This window comes from Acartia tonsa, chromosome 6, assembly GCF_053477335.1.
Source record: "Acartia tonsa isolate MP-2025a chromosome 6, ASM5347733v1, whole genome shotgun sequence".
NCBI classification, from domain to species: Eukaryota; Metazoa; Arthropoda; class Copepoda; order Calanoida; family Acartiidae; genus Acartia; species Acartia tonsa.
Genome location: NC_137265.1, coordinates 45,237,605 through 45,264,120, shown reverse-complemented (window position 1 = coordinate 45,264,120; position 26,516 = coordinate 45,237,605). Strand labels below are relative to the sequence as shown.

At 33.0% G+C, this 26,516-nt stretch overlaps 2 protein-coding genes across 2 annotated transcripts; both read left to right on the top strand.

Moving 5' to 3' along the window:
• Positions 1–16,258: 16,258 nt before the first annotated feature.
• On the top strand, positions 16,259–18,609 carry LOC145322780 (trypsin-1-like). Its single transcript, XM_080165034.1, has 3 exons — positions 16,259–16,406; positions 16,739–17,028; positions 18,094–18,609. The coding sequence occupies exons 1-3, from the start codon at positions 16,322–16,324 to the stop codon at positions 18,565–18,567; spliced, it is 849 nt and encodes a 282-aa protein (XP_080021160.1). The 5' UTR covers positions 16,259–16,321; the 3' UTR covers positions 18,568–18,609.
• A 632-nt stretch (positions 18,610–19,241) lies between these two features.
• On the top strand, positions 19,242–24,170 carry LOC145322781 (trypsin-2-like). The gene is made up of 3 exons (XM_080165035.1): positions 19,242–19,520; positions 22,199–22,488; positions 23,653–24,170. The coding sequence occupies exons 1-3, from the start codon at positions 19,454–19,456 to the stop codon at positions 24,124–24,126; spliced, it is 831 nt and encodes a 276-aa protein (XP_080021161.1). The 5' UTR covers positions 19,242–19,453; the 3' UTR covers positions 24,127–24,170.
• The last annotated feature ends 2,346 nt before the right edge of the window (positions 24,171–26,516 follow it).

Below are 26,516 nucleotides of genomic sequence, written 5' to 3'. Positions count from 1 at the left end.
CGCTGCTACTCTATAGATATATTTATTTAACTAATGGACCTACATTTAAACAGGAACAATATATATATAGTAAGAGCGCAGCTACTCTATAGATATATTTATTTAACTAATGGACCTACATTTAAACAGGAACAATATATATATAGTAAGAGCGCAGCTACTCTATAGATATATTTATTTAACTAATGGACCTACATTTAAACAGGAACAATATATATGTAGTAAGAGCGCAGCTACTCTATAGATATATTTATTTAACTAATGGACCTACATTTAAACAGGAACAATATATATATAGTAAGAGCGCAGCTACTCTATAGATATATTTATTTAACTAATGGACCTACATTTAAACAGGAACAATATATATAGTAAAAGCGCAGCTACTCTATAGATATATTTATTTAACTAATGGACCTACATTTAAATAGGAACAATATATATATATATATAGTAAGAGCGCAGCTACTCTATAGATATATTTATTTAACTAATGGACCTACATTTAAACAGGAACAATATATATATAGTAAGAGCGCAGCTACTCTATAGATATATTTATTTAACTAATGGACCTACATTTAAACAGGAACAATATATATATAGTAAGAGCGCTGCTACTCTATAGATATATTTATTTAACTAATGGACCTACATTTAAACAGGAACAATATATATATAGTAAGAGCGCAGCTACTCTATAGATATATTTATTTAACTAATGGACCTACATTTAAACAGGAACAATATATATATAGTAAGAGCGCAGCTACTCTATAGATATATTTATTAAACTAATGGACCTACATTTAAACAGGAACAATATATATATAGTAAGAGCGCTGCTACTCTATAGATATATTTATTTAACTAATGGACCTACATTTAAACAGGAACAATATATATATAGTAAGAGCGCTGCTACTCTATAGATATATTTATTTAACTAATGGACCTACATTTAAACAGGAACAATATATATATAGTAAGAGCGCAGCTACTCTATAGATATATTTATTTAACTAATGGACCTACATTTAAACAGGAACAATATATATATAGTAAGAGCGCTGCTACTCTATAGATATATTTATTTAACTAATGGACCTACATTTAAACAGGAACAATATATATATAGTAAGAGCGCAGCTACTCTATAGATATATTTATTTAACTAATGGACCTACATTTAAACAGGAACAATATATATATAGTAAGAGCGCAGCTACTCTATAGATATATTTATTAAACTAATGGACCTACATTTAAACAGGAACAATATATATATAGTAAGAGTGCTGCTACTCTATAGATATATTTATTTAACTAATGGACCTACATTTAAACAGGAACAATATATATATAGTAAGAGCGCAGCTACTCTATAGATATATTTATTTAACTAATGGACCTACATTTAAACAGGAACAATATATATATAGTAAGAGCGCAGCTACTCTATAGATATATTTATTTAACTAATGGACCTACATTTAAACAGGAACAATATATATATAGTAAGAGCGCAGCTACTCTATAGATGTATTTATTTAACTAATGGACCTACATTTAAACAGGAACAATATATATAGTAAGAGCGCAGCTACTCTATAGATATATTTATTTAACTAATGGACCTACATTTAAACAGGAACAATATATATATAGTAAGAGCGCAGCTACTCTATAGATATATTTATTTAACTAATGGACCTACATTTAAACAGGAACAATATATATATAGTAAGAGCGCAGCTACTCTATAGATATATTTATTTAACTAATGGACCTACATTTAAACAGGAACAATATATATATAGTAAGAGCGCAGCTACTCTATAGATATATTTATTTAACTAATGGACCTACATTTAAACAGGAACAATATATATATAGTAAGAGCGCAGCTACTCTATAGATATATTTATTTAACTAATGGACCTACATTTAAACAGGAACAATATATATATAGTAAGAGCGCAGCTACTCTATAGATATATTTATTTAACTAATGGACCTACATTTAAACAGGAACAATATATATATAGTAAGAGCGCAGCTACTCTATAGATGTATTTATTTAACTAATGGACCTACATTTAAACAGGAACAATATATATAGTAAGAGCGCAGCTACTCTATAGATATATTTATTTAACTAATGGACCTACATTTAAACAGGAACAATATATATATAGTAAGAGCGCAGCTACTCTATAGATATATTTATTTAACTAATGGACCTACATTTAAACAGGAACAATATATATATAGTAAGAGCGCAGCTACTCTATAGATGTATTTATTTAACTAATGGACCTACATTTAAACAGGAACAATATATATAGTAAGAGCGCAGCTACTCTATAGATATATTTATTTAACTAATGGACCTACATTTAAACAGGAACAATATATATAGTAACAGCGCAGCTACTTATAACTGAAGTATTTACATACATTCCTCAATAATCGATATTTCTAATTTAGTTTAAAAAGAAATGGTTTAAATTTTTTTTTTACTTTTTAGGGATAGAAGGAAGGAGAATTTTGCAAGGTATCTTCCCCGCCCCAAAAAAACTACATAACATAGGACATATAAGAAGCTTCACTGTAAAGGAGCGCCATAACGCTCCAGCAACAAACGAGATATTTCCGCACAAACACTTAGACAGACAAATACAATTTTTTTGAATTAGAAAAAGATCTGATAAACCTTAACCAACAGCCAAAGGCCGGGGAAGTAGGGGATATTAAACTTTATTTAAATCATACTAATCCCCAATGTCTTCCAACGACTTTTTAATCTACATAAAAATTGATAATAGGGGCTGGTTGTCAAAATAATTTCATTGTCCATTGTCTTATCTCTTAAGATTCCCGGTTTTAATGTATTATTTTAATAATATTTTGAAACTCGATCGGCAGCTTTAATACTTCTTTACCTAGATAATATTTTGATAGTAAAGCTTTTAACATTAAGTTTTATAAGTGTACAATATATTTATAGTAGAGTGAATGATATATTTCTGTTGTCTTTAGGGAGGGAGAGGACATTGGACTGCTAATTACACGAGTACTAAACGTAAAAGAAGGGTTAATTTAAAACTTTGGTTACTTTTAAAAATTTTAATTGGTAGGTTTATTAAGTTGATTGTCCAAACATTTCAACCAATGTTTTTAATCAACAGCAGTTTTAATTTTGTCTATCACCATTGGAGAAGTATATTATTTTATTTCTTATTGTCTTATCCCTTAAGATCCCTGCATATTCTAAATTACATTCGAGGGAAGAGGAAAAAAATCTTTTGTAGTTAATGCAGACTAACACTATTGTAAGATTTAAGTCATTGGATGGTCTTTGGCTATTTTGTAATCTTGAATATTGAGCCCCAAGATGCCAGGAGTAGAGCTACTAGCATATATACTTAGAAAACTTTAACTTTTTTTTATTGGGCAGAAAAAAATGTGTTTTTAAGAGAAGAGAAATATGTTCACCTTTACCATTATTGATACAGTGAATAGAAAATGTAAGAATATTCAATGTGTTTGTTTAGTATCGAATATCATATGCTATACAGTTTCACAAGAAGTAAATGACAGGAAAATTTAGGTTCTTTTTTGTACAGTACATCTGTACATATAGGTTTTTCTTGAGTATTTTCTTAAGAGTTTAAGTATTTTAAAAAGCAATTTTAAAGCCTTATATTAATGCAACTTTAAAAGGCTGTAGTTTAGTTGTTATTTGCCCGTGTACTTTTTGTACTTCCGTATATTCTTGTACTATTGGATATCAAATTGGATGGTAAAAACATATTCTAGGTTATCATCATATTTGGTGGTATTTTGTGGTTAGCCTGTTTTTTTGTCCAGGGATGAGAATTATCATCCATTCAAACGAGACAACACTATGAAAGGAGTTTTGTTGTGTGCTTTGAGGGAAACATAATTTTTCATCCCTTCCGACCGTACAATACTTGTTTTACTGGAATAGAATCAGAAGTCATCTGAAGAAAATTTCCTTCTGTAAATTAAAATTATTACTAGTAAAGTTTGGATACTTCTTGTTTGAATCGACTAAAAAAATATAATAAGAATTCATCATTAAATATAAAACATCCTAGCAGTGTCAGATAATTTTTATCCAAAGAAGAAATATTTTGGATGGTATACATCACTGTGTCGCTTATTGTCTTATCCCTTAGAATCCCTGCTAAACCCCCAACAAAAATAAAAGATTATCAATCAATTAAATAAACTTCTTGTTTTTACTTCAAGTTTAAAAGATAATAAATATAAGAAAAAACATAAAACAAAAAAACGTTAGGGCTTTAAATTTCAAGATAACAATTATATATTATCATTATGTTTCTTAAACTTTTAATTCTTAAACTTTCATATTAATTTACTAAATAATATCCTTATAATAAAATAACAGGATGTCTATCTGTATGTATGTACGTTAAAATCTCGATAAATTGATGTACATCCCCAATTATGATACACAAATTTACACCTTCTGTAACACTGATTAAAATTAGTGGTTGAAGCGTTTAGCAATCAAATTAATGAGCCAACCAATAAAATTCGATAAAATTCCCAAAAGTTGTTGAGCCACCAATAAGAAAAAGTCAGTATAAAACTTTGGGGACTAGTGTAATAATCAGCCCAAAGTCCCCTCCCTTCCTGTAAATACAATAAAAAATTACAATCTTTAATACTTGTAAAATAAAATTAAAAGTAAAATTTATTAGGTTTTGATTAAACAAATGAAAACTACCCTAATCTTCAAAAATAATAGTAAAACACTAAAGGGGAAAGGTGTTAAATAACTGTATATCCCCAGCCCAAGGACCTTGTGCCGACTCCCAATTGGGTCTTTGAAAATCAACCAATAGTGTCGGGAATATTAACACAGCCAAGTAGTAGAAAACAATTTCTCAGCAGACGAAAAATGTCCTTAACATGGGGTTCCAGGTAGTTGTCTAATTATACATTTATACTATAAATTTATTGTCTATAGTATCCAACTTAAATAGATACAATTATTATCAACACATTAATTTTGAAAAGAACATGTCCTAACTTTTGTGTTTTTTTAACCCATTCGCGAAGAGCTCCCAAAGTTCAAAGTTTAGATTCAACGGTGTTCAACAAAATAAATTTTTCAATAATTACTCAACATAATTCAAAAAGTAAGGTGTCAAATTAAAGATCTTAATATTTTTGTTCATAATGGCAATTTTCTTCTTTTTTGTTGCATTATAGTAAACTAGCGGCTTCGCCCCTAGCCTCTACGGCTTTGCCCCAAGAGGTGATCAAAAAAATTAAGGTGGAATTCGTAAAAGGATCAAGGAAATCTCCTGCAAAAAAAAAAGGACCAAGGAAATCTTCTGCAAAAAAAAGACCAAGGAAATTTTCTGCAAAAATAAAATGGGGGGGGGGGAATTTTTTGTTTTTGGGGAGGTTGGGGGTTTCCCACCCCCAAAGAAAATAGCCTTAAACCACCGGAGGACCAGTAGGTACATTCCCAGAAGAGTAGAGCCCAATTTGTTCAGCAGTTACTGAGATTTTACAAAAAATGTAAAAAAAGAAATTTTTGTAGGGGTGTTTTTTTAGTTTTTGGGCGGGTTTGGGGTGTCCCATCCCCCAGGAAAATAGCTTAAAATAATCACAGGACCAGTAGGTATAATCCCTGAAGAGTAAAGCCCAATCGGTTCAGCGGTTACCGAGATCTTAAGCTTCAGACGGACAGACAGACGGACAGACAGACAGACGGACACACATCAAGCTACTTTGTATTATAGATTAAAACTAACTTAATTTAAAAAAAAAACTTAAATTACTTCAAAAATAATAGGTCTACAAAAAAAAACGATTACATATCTAAATTATATGGATTATTTTACATCTTCTACTTACTAAAAACAAGTACTAGCTATTTGTTTTAATTAAAATGTTAGGACACGTTCTTTTGCAATAATTTGACGTTATATTTTCGTATGTTAAATTATAATATTGCAAGAGTTTTATTATTGATGGAATTCCCAGGTATCAAAGTTCAGTTTTTCCCAGAAATAAGTAAGATAGGAAATTTTTTTATAGTTTAGGAGCCTTAACTGTTTCACTATCTTACATTATACCTGCGGCGGCGCCCCTATCCTTGGGGGGCAATTTAAAATGGACAAAATCCTACCCAAGATTAATGTCAAGCTTCCCTTAAAGGGATATTTCTTTTTTCCAAAATATTTTCTATTGACTCCTCACGCTTTTAAATTAATGATAAGTCGGTTTATGATATTTTAGCAGAATTTTACTCGAATTAATAAGTTTAATCTCATATTTTCTTAGTTTTACCGTATTTTTTATCGAAACGAAAGCTACTGTAATAATTTCAAAAAACAAGTGTTAATTTTTTAACAATTTATGTAGATAAATAAAGGAAATTTTTATTCATGTTTATTAAAAACTTTTTTATATTTTGATTATTTTCAGAATTATTCTTTTTAAAGTTATTTTCCAGTATGGCTTCGAAATAAACTGAAATTAATCTCACAATATTTCATTTTACTATCCAGGGAAAGGTGTCTATATAATACAATACAATGAATTATCATTGTGTATAGCTACGACAACTGGTATCATGTACCAAACTTTGTGTCTACGTCATAATTTAAACATTGTTATCATTTCTAGAGTATTATATGCCTCAGTTTTTTTTAGTAGTGAAGCTACTCTATAATTCACGTTGTAAGTTCGACAGTTGAAAGTCATTAAATATGATTTTCTTGGCTGTTATTGAAGATAAACAGCTGAAAGTTTCAGTGAAGATTCTTTGACTTAAATGTATCTACAATATTTAGTCCGTTTGTCTGTAAGAAATATCTCAAAAAGCTTATTTTAAAAAAGATTTCGCGATTTTCTTTAGGAAGTTTTGCATATTTCCTCTTTTTTTATATTGTTATGACATCTACTCTTTAACTTACTTTGTCCATTTCGCTATTTATTGATGTTGTCATCCTTGTTTATGTATATTTACCTAAATAAATACTCAGCAAATATTGTAATCTTCCTATAGCTGCTCACCCAGCCTGAGAAAGGACATTCATAAAAAATAGAGGGGGACTGAGAGAGATACACTTAAAAAAGCTAACTTTTTTTTGGCTACAAAATACACATAAAAAATGGATAGGGAGGGAGAGGATATTAATTAAACTGGTACCCAAGGTTGTATAACAATGTTATCTTATTAGTTGACTTAAAAACTTGGGTACTACTATTACTGAATTTTGATTGGATAGTGCAAATGTATCAACTTATGATTTTAATCTAAACAAGGGGTAATCTTGATTATTCTCATTGTAGCTTTATATCAATTTATAATTCATTGTATTATTCCTCAAAATCCATGGCAAAAATGGTAATTTTACCATTGGATACCAGTAAAATTTAAATTCAAATGTCCCTTCCTCTCTAGGTTAGGTTAGATTAAGAAGAGCCTCATAGAATTGGAGCTCTCTGCAGGGGCCAAGAGGCTAGTTAGATAGTACTTTTTTAACAATTAAAATGTCGCGATTAAATTTGCGCCATTTTTTAGTACATCTGCCTGTTGATAATAGTTTGAACGTAATCAAGTATTTACCTTCATTATCTAAAGTTTGACCTTGCTTATCTTTAATGTTTAATAAAAAAAAACAATAAAAAGAAGTATGATTTTTTTATGTCTGAAGTTAATGATCTCTAAAATGGCCAGAAAATAAAAGGAAATCTATATCTTTACTTTTAGGCCCTTTTAATTTTTTCTCATAAGACAATAAACGATAATTTAATATTACCTTCTAAATGATGTTAAAGAAAACTACTCATTCGATAGATTAAAATATATGATTGAAAAGTTTAAATACCACTATGTTGAAACCAACTAATCAAGTCAATAGATCCATCTCTTTTTAAGGGGTTTCCTTTCCCACGTCTCTTCTATCTCTCTCTCTTTTATGGCGTCACACGGCTCATTTTTTCAGCCACTTTGTGAAATCTGAAGTTTTTTGATCCAACGAATAAGATAGTGTGGTTTTAAAACTTTGGACATTGTATGATTTACAGCCCAATGTCCTCTCCCTTGGGCCTTCGTAATTAGAAACAGCAATTGATTTTCTGCATGAATCTATCAAAGAAAGAATAAAGAACATAACGAACATGAAGCTTGCAAAAGGAGTAGTTAATTACAGAGTAGCTTCGCTTGTAAAAAGTATAAAAGATATGCAAAGAAATTACTCGAATAATTTGCCTTTAGTGTTCCAACCAAAGTTTTGCCTTTAACGGTTGGGAGGTTAAAAATGTTTTCTCGTATTCATTCGAATCTGGTGGATAGGAACCGGTTCTCATCCATACGAAAAAAACTATGTCTAGCATCGTATTATATCCACCTTTCTACGAATAAAAAATAGAAACCAGTTTTTTTAAGCCCGTGCCTTCGGCACCTCGTGGCTAAAAAAACTGGTTTTAATCTTATAATTGTACATTCTATATTTGCGGAAAGCTGTTTATAATACGATGCGAGAAATAACTATTATCTAGCTAAAATTAATATTTCTCTCGTCTTGCTCATTTTTTCTATGTTTTATTTGCGCGTAATTTTCGCATGGATAAGACAATAGACGTTAAATTGTGTACACCCCCAGTTATGATGAACAAAACTATCCCTTGGATTAAAATTAGTGGTTAAAAGTTTAATTCTGCAAGTCTAAACCAACAATAGACTATAAAAGTTGGAAAGATTTTTAATCAATATAATAGATTTGAAATCTGCATAAAATTTTAAGGATTTTTTATAAAATTAGTTTTTTACATAATTCTTTATTTAAATGCGCAAATACAAATTAAGTTAAATAATTTTGAGATCTGTGATTTATGGATTGAAAACTATCTGCGCTCTGATTGGAGAAGCTTAAGTGACGTACATCATTCAACCAATTAGAGCGTAGGTAGTTTCCAATCCAGCTATCCTATTGGTCAAAATTTATTAACTTAAATCGTATTTGCGCCTTTAAAAAAAGAATTATATAAAAAACGAATTTTATAGAAAATCCTTAAAATTTTATGCAGATTTCAAATTTATTATATTGTTTAAAAATCTTTCCAACTTTTATAGTCTAACCAACAAATCAAGTTTTAAGGAAAGATCCCAGTGGTTTTAAGCCAACGAATGATATGACTTGTTTATATATTTTCAGTGATCAATATAATTTACAGTAAAACATATCCCCCCTCCCTGGCTCTTGCATATTATTATTTCAACAGAGGAATAATGGTATCAGCCTCCCAGCTGCCAAAGTTTTGTCTGTAATGGCATAAAGTTGAATTCAGTTTACAACTTTGTTTTACAAACTTTCTTGGCAGCCAACCGTCACAGAGATACGGATCCAACACACAAATGCATGTATTGAAGAGGCTTTGCTACTAGCCTCTATTGCTCATAGATGATATCTGCTATACAAATGGTTTTATTAAAAATCGATCTTTCACCAGATTATCGTGTACTCTAAAAATGAAACTTGTAGCTGGCTATAATAACGAAATTGTTCATTCACCTACTTTACTCCATCCCCTCACCCTCCTACTGGATGAACGAACGTCAGTAAATGATGTCCATGGTAGCAACCAAAATTTACGACAATTTTCCCTTGTCATAATATCCATGTATATTCTACATCATTTGCTATACAAACTATAGCATGGAAAATGTTTTTAAACAGTTTTAAAGCCTATTTTCCTAACAAGTTTCTTATTTAAATCTACCCGTAGCAACTAGGAGAAAATGGCATCAAACCATCCTGGGACCTATTTAAGCATTCCTTAAATAAAGACCTCAGTCGATTCAATAATTACCTAAATCCTATGCTATAAACAAAAAAACATCAATACTTTTTTAAATAGGTTCTATGAAAATAAGGCAATTCATTTAAATAGTTCTTACTGCTGCTATGCCAGGCTCATTACTATATATGTAATTATGAATCTGCCTTGGTAAATAAATAAATATGCACTTTCTGAATAGGGTTGTTCGATCAAAGAGTTGTTGACTGTAGGAAGTTTTAAACACATTAATGTGAATAAGTTACAATAAAACAAGGATGAAAACATCCATAAAAGAAAAGCCCTGAAACGGTAGGACAAAATAATATTTACCAATTGTAGAGTGTCAGAACTGAATAAACATAATATTATTGCATCCAAATAAAATTGAAGGTAACTTTGTTGCATAACTGCATAAATACAAGATATTATTTATATACTTACTTTTTTAGGACTTAATTATAAAGATGCTTCGCTTATAACCTTGTTTTAATAGGAATCAGTAATCCAAGAATGAGATGAATATGATGATTATAGCATACAAAATTTTGATGTCTAAAAAGTTAAAAATCTAAATGTTTAAAATGGACCTACGGAATTTCTGGTAACGATTATAGAGTGGCTACGCTTTCTAAATCATATCTATGTTTAACGTGAATCAATATTAAAACATTCTAACATGTCTAAATCAACAAAAAGAGCTAACCGTTCCATGTGACGGACGGCCGTACGGACAGTCGGATCGACCCTAATTATAGAAAAGCTTTGCTTTTAATATGCCCTTTTGACAGCCAAGAATTAATATTGTTTTCAGGTTAGGGCTCCACAGCCCAGTAATGAGGATAATTCGAATAACAATCAGATTTTCTGGGGCCAAATTGTTAATTTTATCTCCATGACCATGCGAATACACAGAAGGCTGTGTTATTGCCTCGTTTCTATGGTTTAGTGTGTGCTTGTGTGTGTGTATATGTGTGTGCTTGTTATGCTATCTATATCATAACCATGCGAATACACAGAAGGCTGTGTTATTGCCTTGTTTCTATGGTTTAGTGTGTGCTTGTGTGTGTGTGTGTGTGTGCTTGTAATGCTATTTTTATCATAACCATGCGAATACACAGAAGGCTGTGTTATTACCTTGTTTCTATGGTTAAGTGTGTGCTTGTGTGTGTGTGTGTGTGTGTGTGTATATGTGTGTGCTTGTTATGCTATCTATATCATTACCATGCGAATACACAGAAGGCTGTGTTATTGCCTCGTTTCTATGGTTCAGTGTGTGCTTGTGTGTGTGTGTGCTTGTTATGCTATCTATATCATAACCATGCGAATACACAGAAGGCTGTGTTATTGCCTCGTTTCTATGGTTTAGTGTGTGCTTGTGTGTGTGTGCGTGTGTATATGTGTGTGCTTGTAATGCTATCTATATCATAACCATGCGAATACACAGAAGACTGTGTTGTTGCCTCGTTTCTATGGTTTAGTGTGTGCTTGTGTGTGTGTGTGTGTGTGTGCTTGTAATGCTATCTATATCATAACCATGCGAATACACAGAAGACTGTGTTATTGCCTCGTTTCTATGGTTTAGTGTGTGCTTGTGTGTGTGTGTATGTATGTGATTGTAATGCTATCTATATCATGACCATGCGAATACACAGAAGACTGTGTTGTTGCCTCGTTTCTATGGTTTAGTGTGAGCTTGTGTGTGTGTGTGTGTGTGTGCTTGTAATGCTATCTATATCATAACCATGCGAATACACAGAAGACTGTGTTATTGCCTCGTTTCTATGGTTTAGTGTGTACTTGTGTGTGTGTATATGTGTGGGCTTGTTATGCTATCTATATCATAACCATGCGAATACTCAGAAGACTGTGTTATTGCCTCGTTTCTATGGTTTAGTGTGTGCTTGTGTGTGTGTGTTTGCTTGTAATGCTATCTATATCATAACCATGCGAATACACAGAAGGCTGTGTTATTGCCTCGTTTCTATGGTTCAGTGTGTGCTTGTGTGTGTGTGTGTGAATGTGTGTGCTTGTTATGCTATCTATATCATAACCATGCGAATACACAGAAGGCTGTGTTATTGCCTTGTTTCTATGGTTCAGTGTGTGCTTGTGTGTGTTTGTGTGTGTGTGTGTGTGTGTGTGTGTGTGAGTGTGTGTGTGTGTGTGCTTGTAATGCTATCTATATCATAACCATGCGAATACACAGAAGGATGTGTTATTGCCTCGTTTCTATGGTTCAGTGTGTGCTTGTGTGTGTGTGTGTGTGTGCTTGTTATGTTATCTATATCATAACCATGCGAATACACAGAAGGCTGTGTTATTGCCTTGTTTCTATGGTTCAGTGTGTGCTTGTGTGTGTGTGTGTGAATGTGTGTGCTTGTTATGCTATCTATATCATAACCATGCGAATACACAGAAGGCTGTGTTATTGCCTTGTTTCTATGGTTCAGTGTGTGCTTGTGTGTGTTTGTGTGTGTGTGTGTGTGTGTGAGTGTGTGTGTGTGTGCTTGTAATGCTATCTATATCATAACCATGCGAATACACAGAAGGATGTGTTATTGCCTCGTTTCTATGGTTCAGTGTGTGCTTGTGTGTGTATGTGTGTGTGTGTGCTTGTTATGTTATCTATATCATAACCATGCGAATACACAGAAGGCTGTGTTATTGCCTTGTTTCTATGGTTCAGTGTGTGCTTGTGTGTGTGTGTGTGTGTGTGTGTGTGAGTGTGTGTGTGTGTGCTTGTAATGCTATCTATATCATAACCATGCGAATACACAGAAGGCTGTGTTATTGCCTTGTTTCTATGGTTCAGTGTGTGCTTGTGTGTGTGTGTGTGTGTGAGTGTGTGTGTGTGTGCTTGTAATGCTATCTATATCATAACCATGCGAATACACAGAAGGCTGTGTTATTGCCTCGTTTCTATGGTTCAGTGTGTGCTTGTGTGTGTGTGTGTGAATGTGTGTGTTTTTTTCTGTAGGGAATAGGCAATGGACTGTTAAATATTTACTAACTTTTCATGTCTTGTTTAAATACTTTAGAGGGAGAGGAGTAATCAGGGATCTAAAGGGATAAGATAATGGCTGATAAAATTTTGTACATTTCCAATGATAATACCCAAATTTACCCCTTCTGTAGACTACAATTAGTGGTTGAAACGTTTGAACAATCAACTTAGTGAAGAAACAAATCAAATTCACTGAAGTCCCTAATGTATTTAAGCCGACGAATAAGAAAACGTTATTATAAAACTTTGGGGACTAGTGTAATAAACAGCCGATTTCGGTCATCTATACTACACAAATACACAAAATTATCTTTTCTCTCTGTAACTCGAATAATTTGATAGATTTCCATGTAAAAACCACTAGAAAAAAGGTAAAAATCAATAGAAATGCGCATTTCCCTAGTTCTAGAGCATCTATGCAACCAAAACAAAGAATGAAATATTAAATAAGAGAAGATAAATGTTCAAATTCCTTAAAGAATATATTTGAAATCAGTGTGACTGTACAGGGATCTAAGGGGATAGGACAATAGACAATGAACAAAATTACCCTTCTGTAGATTATAATTATTTTCAGAAAAGTGTGTACACTGCTTTAAGACAAACAATATGATTTTGTGTTTTTAAAATTTGATTACAAATTTAATTTCCATTCCAATGTCCTCTACCTTAACCTGTTGAGTGTTGAGTCGACAACGACGAGAAAAATTAGGAATTTCATGTAAAACCATTAATTTAAAATCTTTTTTTTTTAAGCAAAGCTACTCTACGTGTTTGATTGTTGGCTTTTCAAATATTAGGTTGCGTGTATTTGTGTGTCCAATATGATCTCAAAAACTGCTAGCTTGTTAGTTCTACAATTTTTAGACTTTTTTCGTCAGGCTATAGGCTATTTTTTTACATTAATTAGTACTTTGATTACAAATTGTCTGACTGATCTTTTAAATAATCTTCGCTCTGTTTACATTGTCCGTTGTTATCCTTGTTTTATATCTGTCAATAAATTACATTTTTTAACTCTCTTTCTAGAGCATAATTTTTTTTTATTTTTAACTTTTTTCGGAGGGTGATTTTTCTTGGGAGGGTGATGGTACCCACCCCAGAATAGTTAGAAACCATCCCATGATCTATGAGAAGCTATATTGTAAAGGAGAACCATATTGGTTCAACGGTTAGCAAGATCCTTCAGTACACACAGACAGACATTCAGACACAAACATAAACAGATCCTGCTTCTTATATATCAGGATTTATTGAGTAAACATTGTATTACCCTCCATTGTCCTATCTCTGAATGTTGTAAGAGTACACGCTCCTCCTGTACAGCGCAGGGAGGGAGGGGACAATGAACTGTTTATCATACTAGTCCCCAAAGTTTTATATAACCTTTTCTTCGTTAGCTAACAACTTTGGGGACTTTGATGAATCTTTATTGGTTTGTAAGTTGAGTGTTCAAACGTTTCGACCACTAATTGTAATTAAACAGAAGGGTTAATTTTGTATATCATAATTAGGAATCTACATCAATTTATCGGCCATTGCTTATCCCTTTAGATCTCTGTGTACAGCGTCATATATTTTTCTTAATTAAAACAAATCTTGACATTAAATTCTAAGTAAATATTAAACAAGGATAAATATTTTCACAGGTGATAAAATCAAAAATTGGTTAACAAGTAAAACAATCAAAGGGATAGTTACATGAAGTGCATTTCAGAAAGATAATGTAAGACATAAGTTGCAAGTGTACCAGCAAACATATATAAATAAATAATAAATAATTAGACATTACTATAATAGTTGTTTTTGTGAAAATATAGCTAGCTATAAAAATTGCTTATATCACAAGAATACAATTTTCAAGTCTTGGTATTTTTAAAACCACATAGTAGAAATTGTTATTCTTTGCCTATAAATGTTGTTTAAACTATTCATCAGAAAAAAAAATGTAGTTCACTAAATTCAAGTTTACATACTTTTCGTGAAACTACCCCTTTTGTGACAAATAAAAAAAAAGATATAATCCTGTATCCTATTATTTAAAGATTTTAAAAACTGCTCAAACGATTAATTTTTCTTTTCAGGGAAGCTTTACATAGTACCTCGGATGGTTTTTGACCATTTTTTAGAGTATAAAGGGCATCTAGGTGCATTCGCTAGTATTAGCATTAGGATTTTATTTTTGTCTGTTAAAATCTTGCTAACAGCTGACTCAAGTAAATATGTCCTTTTAGAGAGGCTTCACGTAGGTCCCAGGATTGATTTAGGCCATTTTTTTGATTTTTGCCTGTTCCATTCCTTTCAAATTCTGAGCACCTATGTAAAGGCACCTCCACTAGTAAACTAAGTTTAATGTGTGTGTGTTCCAGTCTGAGTTTGTGTGCAAGGTTGTAAGTAACATATAACTCAGACAGACATACAATTTAATTAAAGGCCCTAATACTATAGTTGCTACGCTATTTTCAAAAACTAGATGTTAAAGCAAAACAAATATTAAATTCAAAGATAAGCCAGCTAAGTTTGAATTTTATAAAAAATCTAAATATTTGAATTTTGAATTTCTAAAAACGAAGCTTTTCTATAATTAGGGTCGGTCCGTCCGTCTGTAACGGATAGCTTTTTTCATTCATTTAGGCATGTTAAAATTGTCCTATCGATTTCAAATTTTGCATTGTGATTCCTGTAGTAGTTAGGTACGATTTAGAAAGCGTAGCAACTCTAAAATCATTACCAGAATGTCGATTTTTTTACTTTTTTTAACAATAAATTTTTATGTGATCTAATTATCCGATTGATCTGATTTTTCGTATACTGATTCCCGGGACAACAAAGTACAATATTATAAGCGAAGCAACTTTATAATCAAGTCCTAAAAATGTAAGTACGTCCATAAACATTAACCTGTATCAAGCAGTTTTTCAACAAATTTACTTATAATTTTGCTTCGACTCTTATACATTTATATTCTGCTTATTCAGGTCTGACAAAATACAAGTGATAATGTCCGTTTGTCTTAACGTTTCAGTGCTTCGCTTTTATGGATGTTGTCATCCTTGTTTTATTGCTCTTTAGTAAATTGAATTGGAAAGAAGAGTATCTTTTAGCAAATTTATTATTCCAGAATAGTCTAATTTTATATTCTACCTAATTATTAAAAAAAGTTACCTGAATCTTGTGTCAAAACCAGGAAAAAAGGGCGCTCGTACCCAAAGTTTTATAATAACGGTTTATTATTCAAAAACTTTAAGTACATTTATCAAATTGTGATTGGTTGTTTCAAAACTAGAAGTGAGCAAACTTTTCTACCAATAATTTAAATCTACACAAGGTGTAATATTGTTTATAATCAATGCGGATTTACACGAACTTATTGTCCATTGTCTTATCCCTTTATATCCCTGGATTAAAACACATCTTGACGTAGAATTTAAAACAAATATTCAACTAGAAAGATAAGAGATGAATAAAAGAGGGGGAATGCCGAGACAATCTTCAGTCATCATGAAGGTGTTCATTCTTCTTGGTCTTGTTGCCATCGCCGCAGGTAAATATTAGAGTATTCTTATCATGCAATGAGTGTTCTACAAATTCTAGTATTTAGCACTGCTCTTGCATTTGTTAATTTAAGTAACATTATAATTCAGAGAGGGAGCAGACATTGGACTGTAAATTTTACTGGTACCAAAGGTGTTGTACTCCTGTAATGAATTATAAACTTAGGGGACTTTTATTAAACTTTAATTGGTTGGAATGAAGTCACAAACTTTCAGTGTCCAAATTTTTCCAGTATCAATTTTATTTTAATACATAGGTAATTTTTCAAAGTTTAAGTAAACTTTTATTAGTAAAAAAATTATTTTTTCCATCTTAATTTAGGCGCTCCTAATGCAGCCAAGCTGCTGAAGAACCCCCGCTCCACTCCCCTGAGCCGTGGAGGCGGTAAGATCGTCGGTGGTGAGGATGCTTACTACGGTGAGTTCCCCCACCAGATCATGCTGCTCCGTGGTGGACCTGATGGTTCTCTCATGTGCGGTGGTTCCCTGATCAGTGACACCTGGGTTGTTACTGCTGCTCACTGCTGTGACGGTCAGTCTGCCTCCAGACTGGGTGTTGCTGTTGGCTCCCACAACCTGTACTCTGATGATGAAGACCAGGAGAACATCCAGGTATAGCTTTTTACACTTTACTATCTTTTTCTTTATATTGTTAATATTATTGTCTAAAAGTTCTAATTCAATTTATGCAAAGCCAATTTTAGAATTTTATTTAAACAGAACACACTCTAAAGAAAGTTTATGCAGTTTTATTAAAAGGGTAGATAAATGCAAATAAATAACAAAGTGATTTTTTGATCTTATAGCAAAACTTTAAATCATATTTGAGCATATACTGTATATATTTAGATTTTGTTTTGTATTATACTATTATCACAATGTAACATGGAAGCTTCATTATCAATTAGGGCGGGTCGATTTGCAAGCTTTTTGTGATTTTCACATTACTAAACATTGGCATGGGTTACTGGGCCAATATAAAACCCTGTGAAACTTGAAAGGTGTTATGTATTCTAAATACAGCGGGCGCTCTGGGGGAATGAAATGTTCTCACCCCCTCCCCTATAAAACCAAAAATTAAGATTCCTTGAACAATGGACATGTTGCATATCAAAATAACCGCATTGAAATACTGAGTAAGAATCTGAAAACCGTATTGAAAAATATTAATTCAATATGAAATGATCTTCAAATGACCTTCCAAAATAATCAGCTGTTTTAGGTACTTAATGAGATCTCATTCAAAATAGGAGAAATATTAATAAGAATAGTTTTTAGATTCGTAATCAGCATTTCAATGCGGTCATTTTGATATGCAACATGCCTATGTTTTAAGGAATTTCAATTTTTTGTTTTACAAGGGGGTGGGCACATTTCATACCCCCTGAGTGACCGTTTTTGTTAGAATACAAATCCCCTTTCAGGTTTCACAGGGTATTATATTTGCCCAATAACCCTTGGCAATGTGTAGTAATGTAAAATTCCAAAATCGACACAGACTATTATTTATTTCTTTATAAATATGGCTGCTATTTATAGATGTACAAATCTTGAAATAAATTTTACATTGCTTTTCAAGAGAACAAAGAAATATTTGTTATATGCCAATTGTAACTGGGGAAAACAAAGTTTTTTTTTTAATGTGACTCACTGTATATTTATTGTAAAATATTTTAGGTTTCTCAAGTTGTTATGCATGAGGACTATGATGACTGGAACATCCTCAACGACATCTGTCTGCTTAAGCTTGAGTCTGCCGCCACCATGGGATCTCACGTTGGAACCATCAACCTTCCCTCTGCCAACGAGGAGTACGATGAAGGAACCATGTGCACTGTCACTGGATGGGGAACCACCACTGAGGGTGGATCTCTTGCCCGTGTCCTCCAGAAGGTTGATGTCCCTGTTGTCAGTGATGATAACTGCAGAGATTCCTATGGTGCTGACAGCATTGCTGACTCCATGATCTGTGCTGGTCTTGACCAGGGAGGTAAGGACTCTTGCCAGGGTGACTCCGGTGGACCATTCATGTGCGGAAACCAACTGTCTGGTGTTGTCTCCTGGGGATACGGATGTGCTGAGGCTGGATACCCCGGTGTCTACACCCAGACTTCTTACTTTGTTGACTGGATCAACTCCCATGGTTTTTAATTTGTTCACACCTTTTATGCAATAAATACAATTTAAATTTTAGATATGTTTTTATTTTATTTTGTTCTATATACTATTAAATTAGGATGTTCATTTGTCTATTAGTCATATAAAAATGCTCTTACCTAATCCAAAGAAAATTAGAAAAATAAGATGCATTTAAATTCTTAATCAAATTTTGCCTCACATTTAACGATTGTTGAAAATATTTATTCTTAAAGCCTACTGAATAAAAAAATTCCATTTCAAAGTTTTCAATTTAAAATGTAAAATTCATATATATATTTTAAAATCAATAAGATAAAGACTAATTTTAAATGCAATGCAAATAGATTTCGTAGATGTAGATTCCTAATCATGATTTTGACCAATAAGAACACAGTGTAGGGACAATTTTTTTATACGTTAACTATAATTAGTTGGATTTCTTATGACAACGCTAGCTTTGGTTATTATTAATACCCTAAGATGTTGTGGATTGTATTATTGGAATGAATCATGAATATGAGCAAATATAAACAAAAAGCTTAATGTTAAAGAAACTCCATTTTAAGTTGGATGGATGTACATTAGCTTATCGTTCCTTGACTTACTCCTCAAGATCCCTGTATTAAAACACATCTTGACATAGAATTTAAAACAAATATTCTTCTGGAAAGATAAGAGATGAATAAAAGAGGGGTAATGCAGAGACAATCTTCAGTCATCTTGGTGAAGAATTTAAAACAAATATTCAAATGAAACATTTTAATAAGAGAATATTTTGGATTAGTTGTGACTCTCATAATTCAGATATAAACTATTTATGTAAATAATTAAGACAAATAAAGCATTAAATAACAATAATTTTCAACTAGAAAGATAAGAGATAAATAAAAGAGGGGGGATGCTGCGACAATCTTTAGTCATCATGAAGGTGTTTCTTCTTCTTGGTCTTGTTGCCATCGCCACAGGTAAACATCATAGTATTCTTATCATGCAATGAGTGTTCTACAAATTCTAGCATTTAGCACTGCTATTGCATTTGCTAATTTCAGTATTAGTAGAGCCTTAACATTATAATTCAGAGAGAAATGAAAGATTGAACTGTAAATCTTACTGGTACAAAAGGTTTTGTACTCATGCATTGACTTATTAACTTAGGGACTTCTATTAAAGGGAGTGTGAACGTAAAAATTTCTCATCTGATTATTAAATCTTAACATTTTCTAAGCACATTTCAATACACTGATCAACTAAACACGTCCTAAAAATATCCAGGAATAATGCCTTGATTTTATGATATTTTGGGAGGGGAAAAAAAACAGGGAAAATCAGAACGGTTTTGTTGATTATAATGTTTGTAGGGATATTTAACTTGTCATATATAGTTGAAACAATTTACTTACTGTTCAGGATTTATTTTATGATATAAAATTGCAAATTAGTATTTTAATAACATAGTAATTAGGTAATAAAGATCTGTTTTAAATTTGTATTATTGACAAAAAATACATTACTGTCTACAAAGGGTTGAATTTCAGAGGTTATTTAAAATAATAATGTCCTTTTTTGTGTTGGACAATAAATAACCTACTTTGGAGAATTAGTTTACACTTTTATCAGACTGTTTATAAAGAAATATTGCACCTTTATTATTTACAAAGGGAGAGGTCATTTTCTAGTAAATCCCGTAAAGGTGTGTGTTATAAGGCCTAAAAATAGTAGTAGAACGATAAGGTGCTCTAGATATATGTATTCCCTATTGAATAGAACAATAGGGAAATTTTTTTTTTTTTTTTGATAACCGTACCTGGATTATCTAAAAAAAATACGAAATTTCTATCAAACGCTTTGTTTGGCTCAAACTGACAAAAAATTAAAAAAAATATAATTATAATAATAATGTTTTCTATAGGTACAAGGTAAAGGTTAAGAACAATCTATACCATTAAACAAAGGAAGAAGTCATTCTTTACAGGTTGATTTATTATAATTATATTTTTTTTTTATTTGTGTCAGTTTGAGCCAAACAAAGCATTTGATAGAAATTTCAGATATTCCAGGTACGGTTATCAAAAAAAAAAAAAAAAATTTCTTCCCTATTGTTCTATTCAATAGGAAATACAAATATATAGAGCACCTTATCGTTCTACTACTATTTTTAGGCCTTATAACACACACCTTTACGGGATTTACTAGAAAATGACCTCTCCCTTTGTAATTACAGGTGGGCAAGAGATGGGCCATCTAAAGTTACTTGATACTAAAAAAAACCTGTTTCTAGCTTTGTTATTGTATCTGGTATTCAATAAAAAAATATTGCTTATTTTATTAATTTCTAAGTAACTATACATGGTTTAAAGCAAGGATTATGTTAAAAGTCAGCTTAACCGTTAGGAAAAATAGAGAACTATGCATAAAGTTTAGTTTTACTTTTAGCTATATAAGGAATAAAAGACAATTAACTGCACATTTACATAGTCCGGAAATTTTCCCCCCAATCTTGTACATAGTAAAACTCGGCTGAAAAAGCCGTTTTTTAAGGAAACAAGAGACAGTTTTGCCCTATCTTTGAGATTATATGTATGAGATGATAAGGTTTCATAATCTGATGAGAAATTTTCTCGTTCACAGTCCCTTTAACCCTTAACGGTCGGGGGGGGGGGGGCCTTGAACGCCCCCCCATCCGGTTTTTTCTATCTCATTTTCTGTGTGTGAAAGATAAAGAACCCAAACTGCTTGACTTTTTAAGTATGGGTATGACACATAACTGAGAGTTGGAATTTTTTGAAAATCTCTATTCTGGCGGGCACAGGATGCCAGCAAACCTGGCAGGGTCATCCAGGTAAAGAACAAAAATATTTTTTTGACTTAAACAAAGCATTTTATCTTACCAAATTACTAAAATATCCTTTAGTAGTTCATCCTCATCTTAAATACAGGTGTTCAAGTCAATTTCAGGTTCCAGGTATGATCCTGCAGGTCCAGATCCTCCAGGTCTCCAGAAATCTTTAAAAGGCTCCTGTGACCGCAATTTTTGACTTAGAGACTTCAAATTTTAAACTTAAGCTTTTCTTACATGTCTTAAAATTTCTTAAAGATCCGCCGCCGTTTTCCCGCCGACCGCCGAGTGCGGCGGCTGGCAGCTGCCAAGTACAGCTGCGGCCGCTGAAATTTTTTTTGATATTTTAAATATAAAATTTACATAAAAATAAACATTTTCTGCAAAAAAATTGTTCTTCTAGCTTCAAAAATAAAAAAATTACAGCCGTTTGAAATTTTAAAGTAAAAAAGGACCTAAAAACAAAGGTTGTTAAATAAAAGGGTGAAGGAAGCGAAAATTGACTTAGACTTATAAAAGGTCGGAAATTCATAATATTACATAGGACTTGCACAAAAAATTTTAGCCCTCTAGCTCTAATAGGAACTGAGATAATAAGGGGGGCGTTGAACGCCCCCCCCCCCCCCCGACTGATTAAGGTGCGGCAAGGGGCCCGACTGTTAAGGGTTAAACTTTAATTTGTTGGTATGAAGTTAGGATTTATTATTGTCCCAACTTTGTCACTATTAATTTTTTTTTAAATGGTAAGTTTTCAAAGTTTAAGTAAATTTGTATTTACAATAAAATTATCATTTTATCTTAATTTAGGCGCTCCTAATGCAGCCAAGCTGCTAAAGAACCCCCGCTCCACTCCCCTGAGCCGTGGAGGTGGTAAGATTGTTGGTGGTGAGGATGCTTACTATGGTGAGTTCCCTCACCAAATTATGCTGCTCCGTGGTGGACCTGACGGCTCCCTCATGTGTGGTGGATCCTTGATCAGTGACACCTGGGTTGTTACTGCTGCTCACTGCTGTGATGGTCAGTCAGCCTCCGGATTGGGTGTTGCTGTTGGCTCCCACAACCTGTATTCTGATGATGAAGATCAGGAGAACATCCAGGTGTACTTTACTATAATAGCATTTTAAACTTTACAAAACACACTCAAAAAAAGTTTTTTTCAAACCTATTTCAAACTAAAGATCATATAAATACTTTGATTATTTAGAAACTGTTTTTATTGTCCATTTCTTTATAATTTATAAATTTTTTTAGATACACAAATAATTGAATAAATTTTACTTATCTTTTAACCCTTACAGATCGGGCCCCAATTCCCACCTTATCAGATTGGGGGGATGGGGGGCTCTAAGAGCCCCCCCCCTCTATCTCGGCTCCTGTTACAGATAAAGATGTACATTTTTTTTTCTGGTGGTTCATGTGTATTTTTAGAGAAAATTACTTTTTCTAGTCATAGCAGTCAGACCGCTCCTTATCCGCTTTTTAGTTGCCAGCCGCTAAATTTTAAAACAGCTGTAGAGCGGCCAATTTTGCAGCTAGGATAACCAAATTTTAGGACGAACTTTTATTTTTTATAACAAAAAAAAATACTTTTTCTTATCATCGCCGAAAAACGGCAAATAACGGAAACCGACATTTTCGGCGGTAAAACGGCGGTTGGCGGCGCCAATTAATATTTTTATCTGCTAATTGTTGCTCAAGGATTTACCAAAAAAATTTATAGGTCTCTAGCTGTAATAGAAGCCACGATATTCATGATATATGTCTATAGTAAAAGCCGGACAAAAAATTGGTCATAAAGTCGGTCAGGGAGCGGTCAAATGGTCATAACATTACTTTTCTCAGAAGGTCATTGATATCTAAGTATTCACCAAAAAAAATTTAGATTTCTACCTTATACACAAAAGTCATAATGTAGAAATTAAGATTTATTTAGAATTTTTTCTAATCTTGGTGGTACACAACCGACTTTGACCGGACACCACGACCGACACAGACCAGATATCCTAATAAAATCAACTCATGCCGACATATAATTACTACACTTAAAAAGTCATGAAGTCACAAGCTCACCATCTTACCTACAAAAAAAATGAGATTGAAAAAACTAGAGGGGGAGAGCTCTTGAAGCCCCCCCCCCCCCCCAATCTGTAAGGGTTAAAGAGAATAAATAAATATTTGTTTTATGACAATCATAACTGGGGAAAATGAGTTTTTTTTTACTGGTACATATCACACTGTATTTTTATTGTATAATATTTTAGGTTTCCCAAGTTGTTATGCATGAGGACTATGATCAGTGGAATATCCTCAATGACATCTGTCTGCTTAAGCTTGAGACTGCTGCCACTATGGGACCTCATGTTGGAACCATATCCCTTCCCTCTACCTACGAGGAGTATGAAGAAGGAACTATGTGTACTGTCACCGGATGGGGAACTACCTCCGAGGGTGGATCTCTTGCCCGTGTCCTCCAGAAGGTTGATGTCCCCATTGTAAGCTGGGAAAACTGCGCATTAGCTTATGTTGGTAATATCATTGCCGACTTCATGCTCTGCGCTGGTCCTGACCAGGGAGGTAAGGATGCTTGCCAGAGTGACTCCGGTGGACCATTAATGTGTGGAAATCAACTGTCCGGTGTTGTCTCTTGGGGATATGGATGTGCTGAGCCTGGATACCCTGGTGTCTACACCCAGACTTCATACTTTGTTAACTGGATCAACTCTCATGTGTTTTAATTTGTTCACACACATTATGCAATAATTACAGCTTATATATTAAATATGTTTTTTTATCTTTTACCTACATATGAATCAGGATGTCTATTTGTCTGTGTTTCTGCTATGATCTTGGAAGCAGCTTGAAAATTTTCAGGGTTGTGCATAGAAAATTCAGGATAAAATGCTCTCCACACCCCCCCCCCCCCCACCCCCTATGAAAGATTTAAATTTCATATTTTTACTAGTCTTTAGAGACAACAAGATTTATTGGACCTTAGAGAACACAGTGCAGGAACAATCCTGCCATATTATTACTTAGAAGGTGTACATATTTTGGTAAAAAAAAACAGTTTCTTTTTTATTTCATTTAAACATAAAAAGTCAGCAATAATTTGATTTTTATAAGCAAAGCTTTTCTATAATTAGGGTCGGTCCGTCCGTCTGTCCGTACTTCCGTCCGCCCGTCAGTAACATATAGCTTTTTTCGTTAATTTAGGCATGTTAGAATTGTCCTATCGATTTCAAATTTTGCATGGTGATTCCTTTAGTAATTAGGTACGATTTAGAAAGCGCAGCAACTCTATAATCATTACCAAAATGTCCGTACGTCCATTTTAAACATGTTGATTTCTTTACTTTTTTAACAACTAATTTTTATGTGATCTATTATCTAATCATCCGATTGATCTGATTTTTGGTATATTCATTCCTGGGACAACACAGTATAATGTTATAAGCGACGCTACTCTATAATCAAGTCCTAAAAATGTAAGTATGATAAACATATCCTGTTTTTAAAAAATATATTTACAATTTTGCTTCGACTCTTATACATTTATATTCTGGTTATTCAGTTCTGACACTATATAAGTGACACAACCCAATCTTTCCAGATTTTGTATAGTTTTTTGAGGAACATGACTCCAGTGACGTCATATTTTTCTTTCCCGAAAAAGGGAAGGGGGAAGAAAAAAGAGATGGGAGAAAAGGGGGTTTTCCCCATCTCTTTTGAAGAGATTTTCTTCCCCCCTTCCCTTTTTCGGGAAAGAAAAATATGACGTCACTGTATAAGTGTTAATGTCCATTTGTCCTACAGTTTCAGTGCTTCGCTTTTATGGATGTTGTTATCCTTGTTAAGTTAAACAGATCATTGTGTCTGATTGGTTATCCTAGAGTAATAAATATATATTTATATGTATATATATTAGCGTAGGTCAATTTTGGACATTTTTTATCTGAGACCAAAGCGGGAATCTCACAGGATTTTTATACAAGTTTTGAGCAAAGCTACTGTATGAATTACTAGCGTCTGTGCCCCCTTGATGCATCAGTGTGGGTTTGACCCTTTACTTTCTATTTTAGTTTACAAAGAATTTTTCTTTGAGGGGGGGAGGGTGAAATTTTACCAGGGCGATTTATCTTGGAATGTTGGAGGTAATATCCCCTAAAATAGTTAAAAACGTTCTCCAAACATTTAACCCTCAACCGTCGGGCCCCTTGCCGCACCTTAATCGGTTGGGGGGGTGGGGCGTTTTTGTGCAATTTTTGTGTCCCCTGATTGATAATGTATTTCCGACCTTATGTAGGTCAAAGTCAATTTTCGCTTCCTTCACCCTTTTATTTAACAACCTTTGTTTTAAGATCCTTCTTTACTTAAAAATTTCAAACGGCTGTAATTTTCTTATTTTTGAAGCTAGAAGAACAATTTTTTTTGCAGAAAATGGTTATCTTTGTGTAAATTTTATTAGAAATATCAAAATATAAATTTCAGCGGCCGCAGTTGTATTTGGCAGCTGACAGCCGCTGCAGTCGGCGGTCGGCGGGAAAATTGCGGCAGATCTTTATGCAATCCTATTATATAAAAAAATAAGGTTTTCATCTGTAGCTTAATATTTTGATAACTAGTCTATAATACAAAGTAGAACGATGTCTGTCTGTCTGTCTGTCCGTCTGTCTGTCCGTCTGAAGCTTAAGATCTCAGTAACCACTGAACCGATTGGGCTTTACTCTTCAGGGAATATACCTACTGGTCCTGTAATGGTTTTAAGCTATTTTCTTGGGGGGTGGGACACCCCCAACCCCCCGAAATTTTTTTTTTTTTTTACTTTTTCTTTTTAAATCTAAAATACCAAAAATTAGGTTGATCAAACCTCTTGGGGCAAAGCCCCTAGAGGCTAGGGGCGAAGCCGCTAGTTTTAATATATTAGACATGTAAGAAAGGCTTAAGTCTCTAAGTCAAAAATTGCGGCCACAGGAGCCTTTTAAAGGAAGCCTGCAAGAAATACCACGCTTTAACTGCTAAAAGACTGCCACAAGTAGACCAAATACCCAAAATTTGAAGCCTTTAGCTTCTATAACAAAAAAGTTCTAGGCATTTTAAAATGACATTTTATGTACAATGAAAATTT